Here is a 21,846-nt window from a genome sequence, read left to right on the forward strand (position 1 = left end):
CAGCAAGGTGGCTCGTTAGCACGGTCTACGGTTAGTATAAATCATACGGAAAATAGAATGACTCAGAAGTAACGGGTAATGCGTTGCAAGAGTAGTTTGATCTTGAGTTAAGTAGCTTTTTTCGTTAGAATCTCATTTCATCGGGACAGATGGAAATAGATTGAAAATGTTCTGTTTCGATTGCTTCTGCTCAGAGGTTGTCATATAGATGAGGAAATTTGAAGAAGGATACGTAATGGCATGTTTATAGGATGCTTTTCATTTTTCTAGACAAATTGCAAAAGCGTAATATACGAACTAAATTGAGGAAAAGATTTTTTATAAATGCTTTGTTATCAACGTAATATTAAATCTACCTGTAACGATGGATTCTGGATTACTGTAAAAAATTGTCAAAAATATTTGTAAATCCAATATCAACAATGCTGCTTACAATTTTGTGATAACGATTTTGCAATCAAATTTCGTTTGATATTTCCTCCTCTATTGCCTTTTTTCCTCTTTTCGTTTGAACCTTATGCTTCTTCAAATCTATGAAGGAAATACGTCGCATTAAAAAAAAAAAGTAGCGAGTACGAAAATGCTTCGACTTTTACAACATGATTCAGTGTCAGATTTCAACAATTAAGCCTGAAAATATGAAAGCATTTGTCACCCCAGATCGTCTTTGGATGGTTATCAAAGGTGATATCAGAACTTTCCATCGCTGGATGATCTGCTTGTTATCTCGGATTTTCACGCAAAACGATTCACTCTTGCAGAACGATCTTTTCACACCGGTTTTCCATTTAGCCGCAGGAGGATCGCGATAGAGACTCGTTGAAAACCGCGTGCCGCCTGGGTGACTCGCGGCGCTTTTTCAAAACAGTCAAGGCCGAGTCGCCTTTCGCCGCGAAAACTCGAAGGAGAAGCGTATCCTCCGCCGATCGACTCGAACCTGACGCAGGTGGATCGATGATACGACCGATGGATCTATGCGATTTGCGTGATTTTCAATGAACGTTTCAGTGATCTCGTATCCAAACGTGAATACTATTTGGAGCATTCTAAATATTCAAATATCATTTCCTTGTCATTGCGACACCTTGTGGAATTCGAAGTTGAAATCTTCAACTTCTATCTGTATCCCATATTTTTCTGTGACGCATTTATCTACTAGCTGCAAACTACAACGTGTTCTGTTTCGCTCCAATAACGTCACATCGGGTCCTCTGGTATCGCGATCGATCGAAACTAAGACGAACGTAGAAATTCATTAAATATATTGTGAGCGGTTTTGTCTATCGCTGACCTAATAACGAGTAAGACTGTATTTAGGTTGTCTCCATCTGCGGCACGTTGTGACGCAAATTGTTGGTCAGTCGAAAGATGCAAGAAGCGGTGGTTGCGTGGTCGAGTATACCGCGTGTATCTGTCTGTCTATCCGTTTGCTTGACTCTCTGACACGCTGTCGGTCACGTGCGTCCGACAGGTCACGTGGCGGTGGTCATGCTTCGTGCACAGCTCCTTCTTGCCGTGGTTCTCAGGTATTGCTACCTTCGCGTGGTTACCGTATGACTTTTCAGCGTTGAAGAAAATACAGATATTGTCTTGATTTTTGTTCAATACGATATGAATTTTTCGATTTGAAATTTGTCCTTTGATAGATTCTTGATCTAGAGTACTAAGGTTTTGTCTATTCTGATGCCAAAGTTCTGGCAGAGAATTGGGATAAAAATATAAATGGTTAAAATATTATACTCAATGGTTGGTATAGTATCATATACTGTGTTCAAATATTTTGCATCGTCAAATTTTTAAAACACTAGTAAGATTATTTCGCACTCAAATACGTGCTTCATCGAGTTTCAATACGGTACTGAATCCCGTACTGAAATATCAAATATCTTACAGCGTTAAATTTGTGCCAGGAACCTAAAGTAATTGCATGAAAATATTTTACGTAGGCCGGTTTTTGTTGGAATACTACAGTGATTCCGTATTGAAACCCAAACTAGACTAAAGAAAAATATATTTGTTACATAAATCACGCAAATGTTACTAAATGGAAAGTGAAAGCGCATACGGTACTTGCACAATTATACGTGGGAAAAATTGTATCATCGTAGAAGCATAATTCTTATTAAGTTATTTGCAGTTCGTCGCGAATTTTTCCTATTTCATCTCAAGAGGGAACACACGTTCCAATCAAATCGCCCAGTATCCTGCAGTTTCCTGACGCGTGTGTGTGCTTTCTCTAATTTGCAACAACATCAGGAAGACACTGTACGTTTTCCACGGAAGAGATGCGAGCACTATCTTTACCGCGGCTATGTGAATCACGGAACGCATAACCGAGGAAACGTTCGTTTCCACTGGCGATTACTCGAGTCTCGTGTATGCAATTGGCGCGCAACAAGGTCCGTGAACCTCGGCTTTCGTTGTTGGCTTCATTTTAGTAATAAAATATAGCGGTTGAACCGAGAGACACTGTCGTTGGTTTCTTAAGGTCGAAACGTGACAGCGAACAGCGCCAGGGTCGTTCTCCCCTCTAATCTCGTATCCGTTTCCAATCGGTTCCAGCGACTTTCAGAATTACCATACGGACTAGGTGTTATTTCATTTCTCCTGTAGTCGGAAATGTCACTTGAAAAACGAGAAACCCGTATTTTTAATCATACGACGAGTACACGTGTTTTTACTCGATATTTTTCCTTATTTTTGGAAGGGGGCGGAGCAGGAAAGAATTTGAAAATCATTAGAGAACATTAATCTTCTATTGAAAACATTTCCTTACAGGTAACTATAAAAAGGCTTATGTTACGTCAAGTTAGGTTATATAATTTTCGAAATGCATATAATTTCACTAACGATATTTTAACCAAGAGAAAATATTCCAACTTCTAATACTAGAAATATAATTGTGATATTGATAAGAATTTTTTAGATTTCCTCTATGATTCTAATTTAGTTTTTTACGAAGATTTTTATTGGCGGTGAACTCGTGGATTTTTTATCAGCGTGTAATAGCAGCCTGCGTATAATATGAAGGAAATCTGTAGAAATAATTTTATCATGCCAACGTCAAACTTCTTCAATATGTCCGACAAAATTCTACCAAAATTTTTAACTTCCTCGCGACAATGCCAACTTCTCTACGTACCAAGCAGTCTCGAATATAATCCAGTGCCCTGAATGAGGTCCAGGTCTGGCGATAATTGCTGCAGTCGTGGTCGGCGTCCCTGACCAGAAAAAGGAAGTCAGAAAGAGGAGTAAAAGGTAATCGCAGACACGAGGACTGCTTTTAACGGTATTGCTCGCTACTCCAGTTCGCGTGTGGCTCGAGCCAATCCAGCGGATCCTTGTTCCGACTCGGGAGCCTGATAATGTATCGTTTTGATCTCCGTTCCTCCTGGTTGAACGGCTGTGAAAGCCACCGATCGAGATATCGTAAGCGGCGATCGAATCGCGTCGCGCGTTCGCAAGACCGATATATTGAGGTAGGTTTCCGCGACGTACACGTGCTTATCTCGTAAAACCAACGAGATTAATAATCCTCGATAAAGCGTGAATCACAGATACAATTAACCACTTGGAAGGTTTTTTTGGCAGTTCATGGAATTTACCAAGCAGTTTGATGTATTACGAGCTCGTTGAACTGTGTAAGTGTGGATTGGACGCAGAGAAAGAGGAAGATTGTAGTAAATAAGAGTTTTTTAATCCTTTCAAGGCGAATTTTTCTTTTAACTCTTAATGTATGGATTATAATACGGAATATAAGGAAGTAAACGAATAAAATTATAGCAAACTAGGTGTTTCTTTGCAGTTATCAAAGAACGCTGGATTTTCGCAGTTAATTAGGAGGAAATCTAGACGTAATAAATGGCAGTTGATCTCAGTTTATTCCAAATTGAGCTATGTGTTTGCATTCCTAATTAATTGCATTAATTAATTAACTTTTAAATCGATGTTTAGTGGAAGAAGCGAATGATAACTGTGCGTTATGAGCGTTTGAAATTTATTTTGTACTTTCTTAAATCTAATTTATATAGCGGTATGGTTAATGAAAATTGTGAATTAGAAGAGTTGGAAATTTAGTTTCTTTCCTTAAACTTAATTTATATGACACAGAATTAATGAAGATGGCGAAGAAAGAAAACGGTTTCAGCATACAAAGTTTCAGCGAAAAAATGTTCAGAGACAATTCTGGAAGAAATTAATCTGCCGCGTTGATAGCGCTGTTACCGGTTCCCACGATCGAACACTTTCTCCGTCGAACCAGCTCCGTACGTTGGATGCACAGGATTTCACGTTCTTTGGCGGTTAAGCATGCAAAACAAATGTATTCCTCGTTCGACGATCCTCTTCCGTCCCGCGACATGGTTCTCCATTTCCGTGAACATGAGAAATTCTTGTAAGTCGAAAACAATCCTGTTTGTTAACTCGTAAGGAAGATAAAAGAAATTTTTTAATATCGAATTATTGTTCGATTTAGACGATTTAAGTGGTAGTAAAATATTCTTAAACATATTTAAACATTTAGGTTCAATAATAAGATCAGTCAATTCTTTCTATTCTTTCCATAGTATCAAGTTAGTAAATGGAAATTGATAGTAAACTGTTCTTAAGCAGATATGTACTAACACGACTCGGTTAGTGGTAAATTGTTTTTAAATAAATGAAGACAATTTTCCTACAGTAGTAAGCTATAGCTAAAGAGTTTTAGATGAATTGGTTTCGGTACCAAGCTGATTTTATAAATAGATTTACTCAATTTGGTTGGAGAATTAAATTGTTATTAAACTGTCATAAATGATCGTTGCTTGATAGAAATAAATGGCAGTCTTGTTCCTTGTCTTTGTTTCCATTAGTATTCAAGAATATTGATGGCAGTGGTTAACAAAACGTGTAAAACTATTTAGTAACCTGCTTAATAAATCGTAAATTAATGATACGTTGATAAACGCTACGTCGGTGTACAAGGTGATCAATTGTCAATGATGAGTATTGCATTTGTATATCGATATTCGAGAGAATCGTTTATATTTATTGAGGATAGAGAAGAATGGGAAAAAGCTTAAAAAAGGTTTCTACCAAAGAAAACTGATGCAAGAAGAGAAACTTATAATTCATTAATAATTCCTATAATACTTGTAATTTGTTAATATTTCCTCTAACACATGGTATAAAATTGTCATTCTATCAAGATCCTAAAGGAGTTGTAGAAAATCACGTTTCAAACCGTCCAAGTGGCCATTATATAAGAAAACCGGACTGACCTTTTCCACGTCAGTCGCTAAAAACTCGAAGCTTAACGCTTGAATTATCTCTACTGCTCACGTCACGATTATGTCACGCGACGAACAAGGTATTTTATCACGAAAGAAAAGGAGAAAAAGCGTGAAAACGTATCCTTTCGCGTCAAAACCACCCTTACCATCGCTAAACATGGTGACGAACGAATGTACATGATGTTTCGATTGCGAAAACTTATTGAGCAAGTGAGAGCGATCATCATCCTGGCATGATTAAACGCACACGTGTGGACAAGTCTTCAAAGATGGCTTTACGCTCGCAAAGAACTATCCGGAGTTAGTTAACTAACATATTATACATACGTATGTGCGAGTGCAAGTAGTTAAGTCGATGCTGTGTCAGTATTTAATTCGTGCATTCAACTATAGCGTTTAGTTTCGAAAGAGTAAATCGAATCCTGTTAGGTTGCCCTTTTCCTGGTTTACTGTTTGATGCGTGTTTAATCAACTTTCGCAACGAAGCATCATCCTAAATCCTAACAATCTATCTACAAGATTCTTATAATCGAACTCATTAAGGCCAATGTTGAGTTACAGCTACATTTCATTTGCAACTTTTTCTTTTTCGATCAATTTATATCATTGTATTTTTGATGTTTATATAATGAACGAATTTTTCGAAATACTATATCTTTGTTCACTTGAATTTTATAGTTTTGTATTCGTATAAATAATAAACTAGAAATGTTTTACAGTTTGTAGTGATTGAAATATTTGTATTATATACTGCGATATACTTAGTTCCTTTCATTTAAATTATGCAAATTATCTTTGCGATTCCTAACGAGCAAGCATGAATAATAAAATTTTTAATGTTGCAAATTTTTCTTCTACGGCCATTATTCATTATATCTTTAGATTTGATAATTATAACACTAAAAACTGCTATATACAGATGTAATAATCGCCAAACATTATGCAGCAATAACAACGTAAGAACAGCAGAAAAATCAATAACTCGATAATAATTTATAGATATTAAAACATCAAAAATAAAGAACATTTAGTAATCCAATAGCAGCCACCATGCCACAAGCTTTAACCACAAAGCCTCCGTAACTTTTGTAAACTTCAAAGTATATATATAAACGCTTCACTCCTCAGTTTCTTTCAAAATAGATTTTATATTCCATTACCTGTCCCAACGTTAATCACGTTGCTTCGTCATTAGAAGCTAATAGAAACGAAATAGGAAATTAATGGAAATTAAAAGCAATAGACAATCCATCGAAATACACAGCTATTAAAACGATGGATAGGTGTTTTACGGGAATAGTGGGTAAGCAGTTTCGCCCACGGCGGAAAGTGAGATCTCGCGTTTTCGATCGCCAAGTGGGTTACGTCGTCGGTGAGATTGTTGAAACTTGCGACACGTTTTCCTCAGGGTCAGCGTGTCGGCGACTTCGCACTCGAAACGGACGTGCACAGCGTATGCGCGGTCACGTCCGATGCTACCTATGCTCACGATCAACTCGCGTTCATGTCCAGAAAATTCATTCGAGACGTACAACAGACTACGACACTTGTTAGATCGTGACATGAAGCTGGATTAATATAAAACAGAAATAAAAAGGAACACGCTTCCATGAAGTATTTCTAGACGCTGTCTGCGACAAATTTAAGTAGTCCGTTTCCGTGTTTTAAGTTTAATTCCGAGATTCTAATCTGTTTCTACTTTCGTGAAATATCTACCCGTTCTCTTTTTGTCACTTTAATTCTTTGGCTTCTATGTTCTATGCTCGTGTTTGCCAACATCCATTCTTTTGGTATAAGTGGTAAAATGCGTTCAACGAGGTCTGTGATAACTGGTCTCCGAGAAAAAACGAACCCGAGTCTCCTTTGAAATTGGAAAATTGTACGTTCCTTCGCAATTTGATGGATTTATGTCGTAATTAATGGCCGCATCGTTCGTGATACACTTTTCTGCGCGATCCTTATAAAGAGATCAGAAACGTATTCGGGTCACGAACATGGATTAATACTCCAAGTACTCTATAATGTAATATACTTTGTAAATGTCAATGTGTAGTGTGAGAATTAATCCGTATTGAGAAGATAATATATTGATGTACACGTAACGTATACGTATCGTAGTTTTAGTAGATCAATGACATAAGTGAAAAATTGGAAGGTGTTAGATAACATGCGTCACTGGCCACAGAAATGACTAATTCTCTTAATAAGACAAGCTAACTCAAATATATTACGTATATTGTCTAGTTTTTAACGTTATCAAAAATTTACCTCGTTACTTAATTATCGTACAAATACAGCATCTATAAAATTATTTTCTAGCAACTGTTATTTATCGTTGCTCCGGAACAGAGATATGCCACTTTTTCGCCAGTTCAATATTTTTCTCCAGAAGATTTATTTCTTAGAATTGAACTTTGCTGTTCAATCTCCGCTTTCCTGCGCGTAATTACTTTTTTTCTGAAATCTACTCTCTGAACATCTTTTCCATTAACGTTTGCTAATTGACTCCTACAGTCCTATTGCTTAAATACCTTTTCACCTACCATGTAATTTTCCCACTGAGACAAATGATGATAAATTTGAAAAATTCGCGATCTCTCTTTCGATTTGCACGCTCCAATTTTATCTCGTCTTTGTGAATCTCCGCGATGCGGAAGAAACGTGGTGAAGCGTTCACGCGTTCACCTGGAACATTGGATTCCTAGGAGGATCCATTATAACGTCCCCAAGCCGTTACGTTTTCGTCGTTTATTATCCGTGTCGTGTATCGGAAGAATCTAGCGCGAATAAGTCTAAAAACGATCGCAAGTACGATTCAGAAATCGAAGAAAAAGAGATCCGCGTCTCTCTTCGACACATAGGATATCAATGGACGAATTGCTTATTGCGAAAGTCGTGGAATACCAGAGGGATTTCTCTTCTCTTGCTTGGGTGAAAAAGCAGCTCAAGGCGACGCCCGCGTATGCAATTGCAATCGCGTAATCGGGAACGTGCTTGTATATAGCAGATGTGGTTCTTTCGATTTTGATCTCTATTTCGTCGGTTTCAATAGTGTTCAGTCCCTTGAAGGATATAGAAATGATTCATTGAACCATACCTTCAGAAAGGTATAACGAACATTATTGCGAACGAATGTTATCCTTTGGTTATGACATTTCACTTGTTTCTTAACCTACATCGTATTTCATATATCTTGGAGCCTGAAGTTCTTTTTATTGCGAATCATTACAGGAATTGTAATTAGATGGCTCGTGTCATGTTCTCAGACGAAGATTGTTAACGTTGTAGATGCTGGCTCGTAATATACCACACGTGGATGATTACAGTTAAAGCAGCGCGATGAAAATAAGTGTTTCTATCTTCACAAAAATCAACATCAATCTGAAAGTAGCTCCATGTTTTTAGTAACTGCGAAATCAAAAGAGGTGGAATTTGTCGTTTGATTAGCGTTGAATTCAGCAGCGAAATTCGCTCGTAAAGGCAAGACGATAAATACGCTCTTCTTTTTACATCAAGTTTCTTAATTCTTAGGTTCCGTTTCTTAATTCTTTGAATTCTATAGAACTCTGTCAAAAGAAAGAAACCTTATTCATCCGTTCGTTCTTCGTTAATTTATTCTTTATTTAACTGTTCATTGCGCCAAATTGATGATAAGCCAACGGTCAAAAATTGACGATGACCGAACGAGATGACATCCGGTTATCCAACCGGTGGCCACTTCTCGGTAGTCCATCTATCGAGATCGACGTACTCTCATGGTTCGAGGTCATCCTCGTCCAGGTGCATTGGGTCAGCTGGTCGACTTCGTGTCGCCCTTCTTTCTCCGACGATCTGGCCTCAGGCCAACTGGGGCCGTTTCGCAGTCGCTGCCAAAGGGGGCAATGCTGTTGCTCAATGATCGACAACGATCATGCTCATCGATCCTTCATGAAGGAAATCCGCGTCTCATGAACAAAACGAAGAAAGTTTGTTACCTGTGTCGAAACCATAACAGTTTCCTTTAGAACGATCTCAGCATGAAATTGGAAGTATCCTCTCCAGTATCGCGGAATTACATACTTTTTTACTTCGAAAGATAAAAAGTTCTCTGGATTTTCGGAGAAATTAATACTTTCATAAGATTAATCGTATCGTTAAAATTATAAATAAAGGAAATGTAGGCAATATTCGACACAATCGAAACAAACAATTTATTTATGAATATTCATATAGAGAATGCTTTAGTGGGTTAGTATATAAAAAAGTATAATGCGGCAAATGATAGAAGTATTCAAATCGCATGAAAAGTAATATTGGAACGTGGTCTTCTCATTAACGATGTAAGGAAGCAACCAGGCGAATTAATGTGGTAATCTAGAGTAATTATCCTTTGTAATTACATAAGCGTACATAAATGGGCAATTATAATAGATCGCAGCAGAATGTATTATCATTTTTCGTATAAATACAATCTCTTTATTATTTTATTTCCATCGAATTCATTCTTATGCAGTTTTCTAGAGAGCTAACTAACTATGAAATCGTTTTCATCGTTATACCAATGGTTTCGTGAAGTATCGGCCGAATGAATTCGCGGAGATCGTTAAGAACCGAGTAGTTGGCAATTAAAGAAATCACTGATCGATCTCGTTCGACAAATACGTATCGTCAGTAGCCAGGGTTTCGTAATCATGTGCCGTAATACCGAAGGATAGCTTACACGCTCTGTTTACCGTAATATTGTGGACATTGTAACGTTGTAATATAGGAGCTCGAGTATAAATGCAAACCGCTCAAAACGCTTGTAGAAAAAGTTTCAGTGAAACAATTGTTATCGTCGATCAGAAAGAATCGGCTAGCCATATTGCTTGCTCGAACGATATCAACATATGTAGAATCGAGTTTTATTCATTTTTAATATTATTTAATCTTACAACATGTACGTAGGTAACATGATATTTAAATCTTTGTCTTTGTTTATCTGTAAAAGATGCAATGTTTATATAGCAAGTTTTCACGTGCGTCGATAATTAAATTAAATTAAAATAATTAAAATTATTAATTAGATAACAATTTAATCCGCATTACAACGAACAACGAGGAATTTTTCGAGCCGATTGCAGTAGAGTTTTCAAGAAACCGCTAGAACATTTCATAATATATATCCAGGATCTTTGGAAATCAATAATTAATCGATTATCTCTCCAATAAGAGAATTCATTTCGTTTCAAACGAAGCTGAACATTCAATAATTCTTCGAAAATTGTCAAGTTTCGTTTCTACATCCGTTACAAGAATCCGGAAAGTATCAGAAACTCGATAATCCAAGAAATTATTTCTGCATGAAATTGCCAGCCATAAATCCTGCCTCGACGAACAAATTCCCCGACTGATCCTACTTAACAGTGACGTAATAGCGATTCAAATAGCGCTAAAAGTTAACGGCGATCCAATGGAACAGGTGAGAGAGGTAGTAGAACAGGCTGGGTCGCGACTATAGCCATTCAAGACCAACGAAATTCTGCGAAATCGGTGAACTCGGCAAATCGAGTATATCGAATGAATGAAACACCAGCGTGGAAAAGAATCCGCTTGATCTCAGATGACGCTGGATCCTGCAGGTGTACCACGACACGACGATGAAAAACAAGCCGACTGTCTGGATTTTTCCTCGACTCGTTTGGTCCAAGAATGTTCGAAACAATGGCGGTGAAATCGCTTTCGATCGAATTTTCGGTGAATATTAAGATTTCGAATCATTTCCTGGTGGAAAATTTTTGTAATGGTGATTTAGGATTTCGTATTTAAGATATTAGAATTTGGAATCGTCAGGTTGCAAGATTTTTTAATAGGTATCTCGATTAATTTCGATTTCATATTTTTGAGACTTTGGTTCAACACAGGGTTTGACAATCAGCCGATGTGAGTGGTAAAGTAAAGTAGATTATCTATTATTTTATAATCTTTTTGTTTAAAAATTCCGAATTCACAAAATTTTGTGTCCATGCTTAAATCCTACAAAAGTCGTAAACGATTTTTACGTATATCGTTATACCAAACACTATACTTTACTTTCATCGGCACAGTCAGGAAGAAGAAGAGAAGAAATGGATTAAAAGAACTTACTTTCAGTTTCATAATGAACATCTATACTGGCCTATTTTCCTCGACAGTATATCGATGCGTTTATGTAAAACAAAACGACCAAGTGGAAAAGCCTCGTGCGGTACGTCGCGCGTGCGAAGGTTTCCAGTAGATTTAGCCGGTGTGCACGTGGCACGAACCGAGACGGAAGGGGAAATATTCTCGCGAGAAGAAGAAAGGAGTCGGTCAGATAACTGTACGTCGCGGCCTCTGGACGACATCTTCAGCATCGTCGAAGCCTGGGACCTCTTCTCCTCTCATTCCCATACGGATACAGTATGTGCCTTATACAACGATTCCCGATTTGATCTTTGGTCTTCGTTCAACACACGCTTGGACGTCGTCTAGTCTTTGTCTGTTGGCTGGTTTACTTACTTACCGGCATCGTGCAATTCGAGGTCTTAGTCTAAAACAACCGGTACACTTTGCCGTCGGTTGTTTTCCAAGAACGACACCTCAATGGCATTAAGTCGACACCGTACGACCATTGTCTTCCGTTTACGAGATTATTAGTTTTTCTTGCGTTTTTTTACAATTACGTAAATAGAATAGAGCGAGAAATGAATGGAAGATAATATTAAAGTACGATATTTCTTTGATTTTAATATACCAATTTTGCATATTCATGTTTTATTTACCGATTGTTCTGCATTTACGTATATGTATTTTTTGTTACGACATATTTGTGACGCGTAGTTGCTCGTTTCTGCGCGTTTAACAACGTGACATCGACCGAACGTTAGATTGATCAAACATAATTTCTCGAGCAAACATCATCGTTCACCACCCACCGCTTCTTCTCCTACGGGTGCTATTAAGTGTCCTTGATGAATATATCGAACGCGTAAACTTTTCAGAATCGGGTAATCTGTTACAGAAAACAAAATTGACATATTCTGATCGTAATAATAAATATAATATGCCTAAAATTTCTGTAATGCTGGCAAAATAAGTATAGCATTACTAAAATTTGTACGAATTTACACGAAGACTCGAATCTCTTTAAAGGCAATCAACATAATACGTATGATACGATATAATAAAGATAAATTCTAATATTATGTACAAAAACTTATTTCTCATGAAAATAATCAAGAAATTGTTTATTTACAGATGTAGGATCGCTATCAGAAGTGAGAGCATCTAGGATAGAAAGGGATCTGCAAGGTGAGCGTTTCACCCTCTCAGCGTGCCTGTCTTGCATCCAACTCATGTCTGTTTTCTCCAATAGAATTTCGCTCGAACACAGACTTCGTAGCCTGAAATTAATACATTTCATCAACCTTATTATTCGATAGTTACATTATTCGCGACGAGTACCACGTTCGAGCGTAATTCTATCGGCAACAACGATTCTCTCTTTCGCTTTCCTCTCTCGTCTCCGCTGTCTGGCCTTTCTCTTCTCACAGTTAAAACCGATCGTTCTGTCTCTAAAAACTTGCATTGTGCGTGTCGACGCGAGGTGCGGCCGTGTACATAATCAAAAGTTATACTTATTTCGAAATACATACATGTTTCTATCTGTCTATGTGTCTTTTCTTTATTTTTCTTTTTTTTCTCTTTTTTTTTTGTAATACTTTGTCTTTAATTCTACTTTGTTCCCTTCTCTCACGTACATGCCACCTTGCGTTACGTTTCCGTGGGTAAATGGGCTCAAAATCGCTGACCAACGACTCACAGAAAATACAGTTTGTTACACAAGATCGAAGATGCAATATCTCTTTGTGCAAACTAAGTGCTTTCGTAAAAAGCTTTAGACAGATTAAAAGTAATTTAACAAAATGAATAGCCTGTTGCTCAGTTTCTATCGAACCAGGTAAAATTATTTCTCGAGTTATCGTTATTACAGTACGGGTCGCGTAAAGTTGTCTTTCTCGAATACGAAAAGTAGAGTGAGTGCAATATGAAACTACCTTCAGCAATTTATCACTGTCTAATCATGGCGAATCGTCGAACGCTAGAATTGCAATAATTTATAATTTTCCACAGAAAATTTGAGGTAATCGAACCACTATTGAAAACATATCTTAAATTTATTTAGAGCTTCTTACAAACAGAATTATTTTCCACAAAGGAGTATCGCGTCCAGGATCTCGTATTACAGACTGTATATAGTCTCGAGGGATTTGACAATCAATCTAAGAAAACGATTCGAAAGAAGAAAGAATAAAACCAAACAGTAAACAAAAATGAGACAAGTATATCAACAATGAACACGATTATAGATACATAGAAGAAACTTCCACTATTCGAAACGTGAAATTCGTTTCACGGTTCGCACGGACCCATAAATCGAGCACGAATTAGACACGGCTTCATTGTGACCGAGCAAAACACAGATCCTCTGTAACTCCCTTTCAAGTCCCTCGAGCTGTACATATTATATTATATATACATAATACCGATACTGGACAACTTTTGAACGTCTGGCGCGCCTCTTATCGTCGTTTCCCTGCGCGCATTGATTCACGGAGTCCCGTTTCCGGTAGCACGAAACGGAACGAAACGAAACGATATGATTCGGGCCCGTGAACAGTGCGCCGATCGGAAATCGATACTCGTGGACAGAGGGTAGAGAAACGGGGACGTAGCAGGTTGCTCTCTATAGTCTATATACCAACAGGATGACTCGTCCACTAAGATCGTCTGTCTCTTTTTTTTCTGTTTCTGTTACTGCTCCCGCCTGCTCCTCGCCTCTTCAACTCTTCTCAACAACTGGATGCCGTCTGCCTCCAACGTCCGCCCGCCACTCCGTCTCTCCGACGACCTACATTATCTAAAACTAAAAATACAAATAATCAAACCAAACAAACCAACAAATATATCTATATAACTATATATATGTACACATATGAACGAATGAAAAACCGATTGGCCGAACTGATTAATTAATACTGACGATAATTGCGACTGTTGAATGACTTAAACGAATTTACCACATGACTTGGACGATTCTCTTGTTCTCTATTAATACAATTATATATGGATAATCGATCAATTATAACGGTCACCGAAACACGTGCTCCTCGTGCGGCGATTGTCCCCGGTGTTTCTGAATGATCCTAAAATCCTCCTGACTCGTTCCATACTCGATGATCGTCCTCAGGTGTTACCACGGTCCTCCTAGTCTCGGCTCGACCCGGTAAATCCATTCCTCCGGTCGGTCTATTAACGAAAACCGCCCGAACCTTCGTCCAAGATGGAGCCAGCACGGAGTTCGCTACTCAGGTACTCGGTACCACGTTGGACAACGGTCGTCTGTACGCTAGAATATTATCTACGTCTAGCAGAGTATTCTACGATAAGGAACCAGCACCAGATTCACCTACACCTTATGTGGTTTATCCCTCGAGAACCTCTGACGACGATTGGCAGCTGAAAGTAGCTCTCGACAATGCGCCCATCAAAGCATTAAGGGATATCGAAGAATCTAAATTGGAGGAAAATCAGGAGAGAGATTCTGGGAATCAAAGTAGCGAAGGAAAATCGTCAACGAAATTGGACGAGTTATCCAGGGAGAATGATATATTTAGCAGAAGAGAATTAGGGTCAGATTCGCAGAGATTCAAACCTGCTAAGGTCAGGCCAGCGGATAATCTTCCTACGTACACTGTTACTCATGAATATGTCGCGAACAATTTTGAAGACGATCAACCTAAGAGTTTCAGACCTCGAGTGCCTAAAATCTTTAAACCTCAGCCAAAAGCTCCTTCTACACTCAAGAAATTAGACATAAAGCCTCTGGCTACTGTAACGTACCATGGTTTCGCTGAATTCACTACGACTGTAGGCGAAACTGTCATAGTTTTCTCTCCAAGTACGTCACCAGCTCCAGTCGGTCGCCCGGCTACTACGATCAAAGGAGATGCGACCTTGAGACCTGACGACGGAATCGCAGTAGTAAAGATCAGACCAACCAGCGTAGTCACTGGTCAAGAGAAGACCAAGCAACATCCTGGACGTAAATCTGATCCAAAAAGCGAAACAGGCGATCCTTTGTTAGACGCCATTAACAGAGCTAATATTCAGCCAAGTGTCACCGAAGATTTCGAAGTAGAATCTTCAACAACATCTACAGAGCCTCTTCTTTTAATACCAGATGTCGAAACTGGCTCGTTAAAACCTACAGGACTTCTAAAAGTTGTAGACTCTACTACTTCCCTTGATGGCACTACCACTCACTATAAGAGTTTAATTTATGGAACATACATTGGTACAAATTACGCTCAGATTATACATACGTCGTCGAACGTGTACTTTTTCCCTGACGAAGCCACTGCGACTTACGATGCCGAAGATACTACCGTAGATTATGGAACGACTGCCACTGAAGAGCCTGAACATGAACAGGACACTACATTAGAAATAACGACTGGTACTACACCAAGGGTAATTGCTACGAGCGAGGAATCTCTTCCAGAAATGAACGAACTGACCACTCCTATTAAAGACACCACTGATAGCGTATTAACGACCTTGAAAGATATTTTGGAGAGTGCTAGAAGAGTTCTTGGTACCACGGAATCGGCTGCTCCAACGTTAGATGATGAAATTCCTAATGATATTGTTCCTGGGGACCCTCAAGGTCGTAGTATCAAGGGTGGCAGCTCGAAGAACGATCTTGGTCATCAGAATCACAAGGAGCACGAATTTGAGCAGGAAGGTAAGATTACTTTGGCTACCAGGCTACTTCCTTCCACAGTGTATAAGACGTTCACTTACTTCACTACTTTCTTCGTACCGAAAGGCGATGAAACTACAACTTCCGTTATTTCTAATGAAGTAGTGTCTTCCGACGTTACCTATCTGACAGAGTTGATTCTGCCTAGCGAAACTGCGTCTCCGATTCTTCAAACGACGTTGCCTGAACCTGTGACGACAAGGACAGCTCCTGTTTCGATCACTGCGTTGGAAGAAGAACAAACAACGAAGCAGGATGAAGAGATAGAGCTGATATTCAAGACCCTGTACACTACGTATACTTATCTGACGACGTACTTCCAAGAAAGCACTTCGAGTATTTCTAGTAGAGAAGTCGTTGAAACAAATGTGATTACTCAGACTGTTGGACCTAATGGAGTATCTGCAGTGGTTGCTGGATTGTTTGAGAAGGATGAGTCCAGTTTGATATCACCAACCAAAATTTCGGATAAAATTTTGCCTTCGACTACTCCTGAACATGAAGAAGGAACTGAAAAGTATCCAACGACTATGGAACAAACGACAGAAGACATTCTTACCACGTTGCAAGAACAAGATACTACTACTGATCAGAATATTCCAACAGAACCGGGAACAACTGTTAAGGAATTTGAAGACACCAAACACACGATACCTGATATTGAACCAAGTCCAACTCCAGCCTTACCCACTCAAGAAGTAAAGGAACAGATCAAAACTTATTATACAACTTACACTTACTTCACCACAATCTTTGTTGATGATGAAACAGAGATTGAAACAAGGACAGAGGTGTTCACCAATGTAGTCACTGAGACCATTCAACCAACAGCTGTGGTGCCTGTTATTCAAGAAACAGAGCGACCAACTACACCCAGAGAGGAACCAGCCAATAAACCAGCCGTTCCACCGGAGATCTTGGCCTATTTGGAAGCCATTCAGAGACAGAAGTCTCAAGAAGAAGCGCTCCTTCTTGCCAAAAGGGTACAACAACAAGGAAACAGTAAAACTGAGGAAACCACGAATGCGCCTGAAACTAAAGAAACTACGACAGAGGATTCAGACACTTTGGAAGAACAATCGACTACAGAAAATTTGTTTCGCGGTTTCGAAGTGAACGCGCAAGTGACGCCAAATCCACCAATGGAAGGCGAAATCTTGGGCTCTATGATCACTGATGTCGTATCTTCTTCCAGTGCTGGAAGTGGCACCGTTCTAGACGTGATGGATAAAAGAAACGCAGTTCCTGAAGACCAGGAGCTTTCAGAATCTAATCATCACGACGTAGAGCCAGCACCAACTCTTCTACTTCAAACAAGTTATACTACCTTTACTTATTTTACAACGATGTACAAAGGTGACGAATCTAACATAGTTAGCCGTCTAGAAACAGTTACAAATGTAGTCACAGAGACAATTAGGCCAACAGCTGTGATCCCTGAAGAAACGAGCACACTGCCAGTTACGTATTTCACGACGTTCACTTATTGGACTACATTCTACAGAGGAGGCGACACTGTCACTACCAGTCGAGAAGAGACTGTCAGCAATGTTATGACACCGGGTGTAGCACCTACGCCTACCGTAGAGTTAGGCGTGATCATGACTTACAGACCAACGACGACAAACATAGAAGACAGCCAATCTAGCGAAAAAGAATCCAAAATCACTGCCGACAATGAAGTGACGCCCTCAGTCGTCGTTCCTATTGAAAATTCGAAAGCTGAGGAATCAGAAACTACAAGTTCCAAAGATATTACTACTCCATCTTCTGAGAATGTTCTACAATCAACTACAGTTTCACCTGAACCTACCACTTATTATACTACTTACACATATTTCACGACTTCTTACATTGGTAATGAGACTATTTTGAATAGCAGATTGGAGACTGTCACTAGTGTCTCTGTTCCTGATGTCCTTGCAACTTCACAAGTGGCAACAGGAAGAGCAATTGATGGATCAGTGTTTAAACAAACTTTAGCCACCGAAGAGAAACCAGTCATTCCCGCAAAACCTACTGAACTTCCAAAAATTGGTTTAATCTCGACGATCAGGTCAAGTCAAGTAAATGATGGAACCACTACTCATTTTATGACTGATGTTCATGGTACATATATCAATGGATTGTACGCTCAGGTTGTAGAAAGCTCGACAAGAGTAGAGACACCGCCTCTGCCTTCGTCCGTAGTTACTCCAGTCCTACCAACAGGAATTTTATCGATGAACAAGGGTATCGTGGTAGACGCCGATGAGATTACTACTATTTATTTTACGACGAAGCAGATTGGAACTTTGTTTGATGGTCTTTATGCGAAGGTTATCGAAAGTACTTCGAGTACGAAGATTAACGAAGAGAGGAAAGCGACTATTTTACCTACTCAAGGTCACAGAACTGGTTTGGTTAGATTAATTCAAGGTCAAATTGCGAATAATGGAACTACGACATTCTATCAATCTAAGGTGATTGGAACCAGCATCGAAGGTAGATACGCTCAGATCATAGAAAGCACATCCAGTTTTCTATCTTCGACTCCAACGGCAAACATCGCGCCTACTTCCACTCTGCCACCTGGCAAACCAACTCAAATCGCAGAAATCTCACCTTCGCCTGCTGTCATTCAATCTTCCTTATCGGAAGACCCAACGACGGAATCCCCGGAACAAGACGAAGACTCAGAACAGAATGAGGAGAGTGAAGAAGAGGATGAAGAAGGGGAAGATGGACAAAGTTCCAAGAAGAAATCTAGACTGACCTTTTCTACTAGAAAAAGAACTTTCACTCCAGTGATCAGACCATTCGCCTCCAGAAACAGACCCACGTTTAATCCCAAAAGAAAGGGTGCTCAGGGTGCAACGACGATTACCAGAACAGACATAACACCCACAATAACTGCGACCTTGGCTGGAAAAGGAAATAGATTCGCATCTTCTAGAGGTCGAGTCAGTTCACCAATAGGTCCATACTCTTCTACGTTGTCTCAGTCAGGTTCTAGGAGGTTCTCAGGAAGAAGAGGTTCACCAAATACAGCTAGTAGTTATGCATCAACTATAACTGGAAGTACCAGAGGCAGAGCTCAATCTAGAATATCTCCATCCTCTGTTTTCCAAGGAAACAGAAGAGGACCTACGTCGATTAGAGGATCTTCAGCCAGAGTTGCATCTCGTGCCTCAAGCTCAGTTTATCCTGGAGTCTCTACTAGATATAGATCACCAATCAGACCTTCGTCTACCTTGTCAAGAGGTCAGGCTACGGTTAAACACGACGACCAGGAGAACGATGCTAATGAATTCACTACGACTACGTTGGTGACCGAGGAGACGCCTTATACAGAGGATATAGAGGATGGAGAGACCGTGACGACACCTTTGCAGACGACCACAGAGTCTTCGAGAAGATCCACGAATCCCTTACTCAGATTCCGTAGACCTATTAACTTGAATAATTCCGGCAGAACTGGTACTACGCCGAGACCGCCAACGACTACACGGAGAAATGGAAATTTAAATAGAGCCACTTCGCCAACTGTTCCTAAAGTGACTAATACGAGAACCAATGGAAGGGTAAATGCTCCAATTTCAACTAGACCAAGACAAGGTGGCACGGGGTTATTTCCGCCTCGAGGTCTACTTGGGAAAAAGCCGGAATTACCCATCGAGGAACAGATAGAACCAAATGAAGATCTAGAAGAAGAAGGAGAAGAGAATTTGGAGGACGAGCCTGTGGAAGAAATAGCTGACAATGATTACGAAGGATCTGAGCATGAAGATAGAATCAATCGTCGGTCTGGAAAATCTGTCAGACCCACTGTACAGATCAGGCCGTTTAACAGAGCACGAAGAATACGTCGACAGGCGAGTCAGTTGAGATCTTTGACCAGTCGATTCAGAAGACCTAGTCAGAGCTCGTCGAAGTCCGAAGAAAAATCTGACGCTAGCGAAAACGTGTCTAGCAAAGAGGAGACTTCCAAGTCTAGTTCCAAACCTATTGCTCGGTATAACAACCGTGCAAGGTCTCTTACAGCGACTAGACCAACGTCCAAGTCTAATAATCCTGAGAAAACATCTGCAGAGTCTACAGAGTCGAGTCAAAATAAAAATAGGAATAGGTCTAAACAATCTAATAATGGAGACAGAAACGTTGCCTCCAGAATAAAACCTTCTTCAACTTCAAATAATGGTAGACAGTTTACTTTAAGAGAAAAAGATGGATCTTCTTCTACCAGGACGAATTACAAAAGACCTAGTTCTTCAAATTCCAGGACAAATGGAAGATCGACTACTACTACTAATTCAGATCGAGTAAGGCCTCCACGATTACGAAACGGTTCCAATAAATCGTCAGAGAATACCAGTACAAGACGAACACCTCCTTCTAGTCGCACTTCCTCGAATAGATCCTCCAATAGAAATAGCAGCAGAAGAGGTTCTTCTAGTAGATCAAGAGGATCTCTAGAAGATATCCGAGAAGCACCTACCGTGTATCCTGACTTCGATGGAACGATCACAGTGACTCATTACGTGCCCACGGAAGTTACTATTCCCGTAGTGAACAATGGTATCACAGAGCACAGGAACATAATAACGGCACAACCCAGTACAGAGATTTTAAGTCCATCTCAGTATAGTACAGTGACAGGTGGAGACGGCAAGCCGTTAGTGGTGATTGTTAGCGAGGTAACCGGTACCAATCCTCAAGGTCAGACCGAAGTAACCCGATTCCTGCTCCACGAGACGCCCACCACTCGTGTCTCCCACACATTAACCACACTAGGTGGTCGTAGAGCCTCTCAATCCGTAATTGTACCCACCACAGTCTATTCTGTAGAGAACGTGGTCTCCACGGTGCAACCTTCTCTCCCTGGAAATGCGCCTCTCGCGAACATCCTTCTATCGCAGTTGCTCCTCGGTCAATTAGGTCAGGCAAACCCTCTGCTGCAGTCTCAAGGTACACCGTCTACTCAGTATAATACGCGTACGACTTCGTACGTTACTACGATCACTAAGCAGCAGAGTACCGTGATCCCACTCACTTTCCGGGGCAAGGAGATTCTAACAACCTTGGTGGATACTTCGACAGATGTGGTGACTGCTACAGAGTTCATCACGGATACAGTGGTGGTTACACCTACTGCAGCGTTGCCAGCGGCGAATTTGAACTCATTGTTACTGTTACTTCAGCAGCCTCAACCACAAAAGAACGCTAATCCTTTGCTGGATCCTTTGTTCGCTGCTCCTCCATTCACTCAGAGCAATACTTTGCCTGGAGAGGTGGAGAGAAGGCATCAGCCAGCTGACTTGGATTATAAACACGATAATTATGAGTATTCCGACGAAGAAGATGACGTTCAGGAGTATCAGAAGCCTTCCAGGTCTAGAAATGGTCGCGGTAAAGCGAACGATAGGAAAGAGGATCATTCTAGTGCGGCTAGAGAGGAATCTAGCGTAGTGACATTATACGTTTCTGGGAGACGGCCAGGAGAGTTCAGTACTGTTTTGAGCACCGTGAAAGTAAGCGACACGTCTCGAAGACGACGAGACACCGGGGAAGATTTAGTCGTTGAGGTTCGACCCTCGATCCCACCGTCGTTGCACGAGGGATCGGAAGACATCACGGTTCTGGCGGGAAGTGTGGACTCGCTAGAAGCGCATGCGCCGACACAAAGTCTCGAGAGCGTAGTGGGTGACGTAGGACGGCACATTTCCACGTCCATCCACACCTAACCCTCAAATACACACACTTTAGATAATCCTTCCCCTCTTCTACTCTTAA

The 21,846-nt window shown here is 40.1% G+C and overlaps 1 protein-coding gene across 1 annotated transcript; it reads left to right on the forward strand.

Annotated features, from left to right (window-relative positions):
• The first annotated feature begins 599 nt into the window (after positions 1-599).
• On the forward strand, positions 600-21,841 carry LOC105681325. Its single transcript, XM_024370502.2, has 3 exons — positions 600-684; positions 12,507-12,560; positions 14,500-21,841. Exons 1-3 carry the CDS (start codon positions 600-602, stop codon positions 21,795-21,797), a joined length of 7,437 nt encoding a protein of 2,478 aa, XP_024226270.2. The 3' UTR covers positions 21,798-21,841.
• Positions 21,842-21,846: the final 5 nt, after the last annotated feature.

The sequence above is a fragment of the Bombus impatiens genome, unplaced genomic scaffold (genome assembly GCF_000188095.3).
Source record: "Bombus impatiens unplaced genomic scaffold, BIMP_2.2 scf_0777, whole genome shotgun sequence".
Taxonomy (NCBI): domain Eukaryota; kingdom Metazoa; phylum Arthropoda; class Insecta; order Hymenoptera; family Apidae; genus Bombus; species Bombus impatiens.

Bases quoted from the DNA above. Each gene is read 5' to 3' on its own strand.
- LOC105681325 (XM_024370502.2), top strand. From the start codon at position 600: ATGATTCAGTGTCAGATTTCAACAATTAAGCCTGAAAATATGAAAGCA. The intron at 685-12,506 runs GTGATATCAGAA...GTTTATTTACAG, and splicing joins TCTTTGGATGGTTATCAAAG to ATGTAGGATCGCTATCAGAA. The intron at 12,561-14,499 runs GTGAGCGTTTCA...GATCGTCCTCAG, and splicing joins GATAGAAAGGGATCTGCAAG to GTGTTACCACGGTCCTCCTA.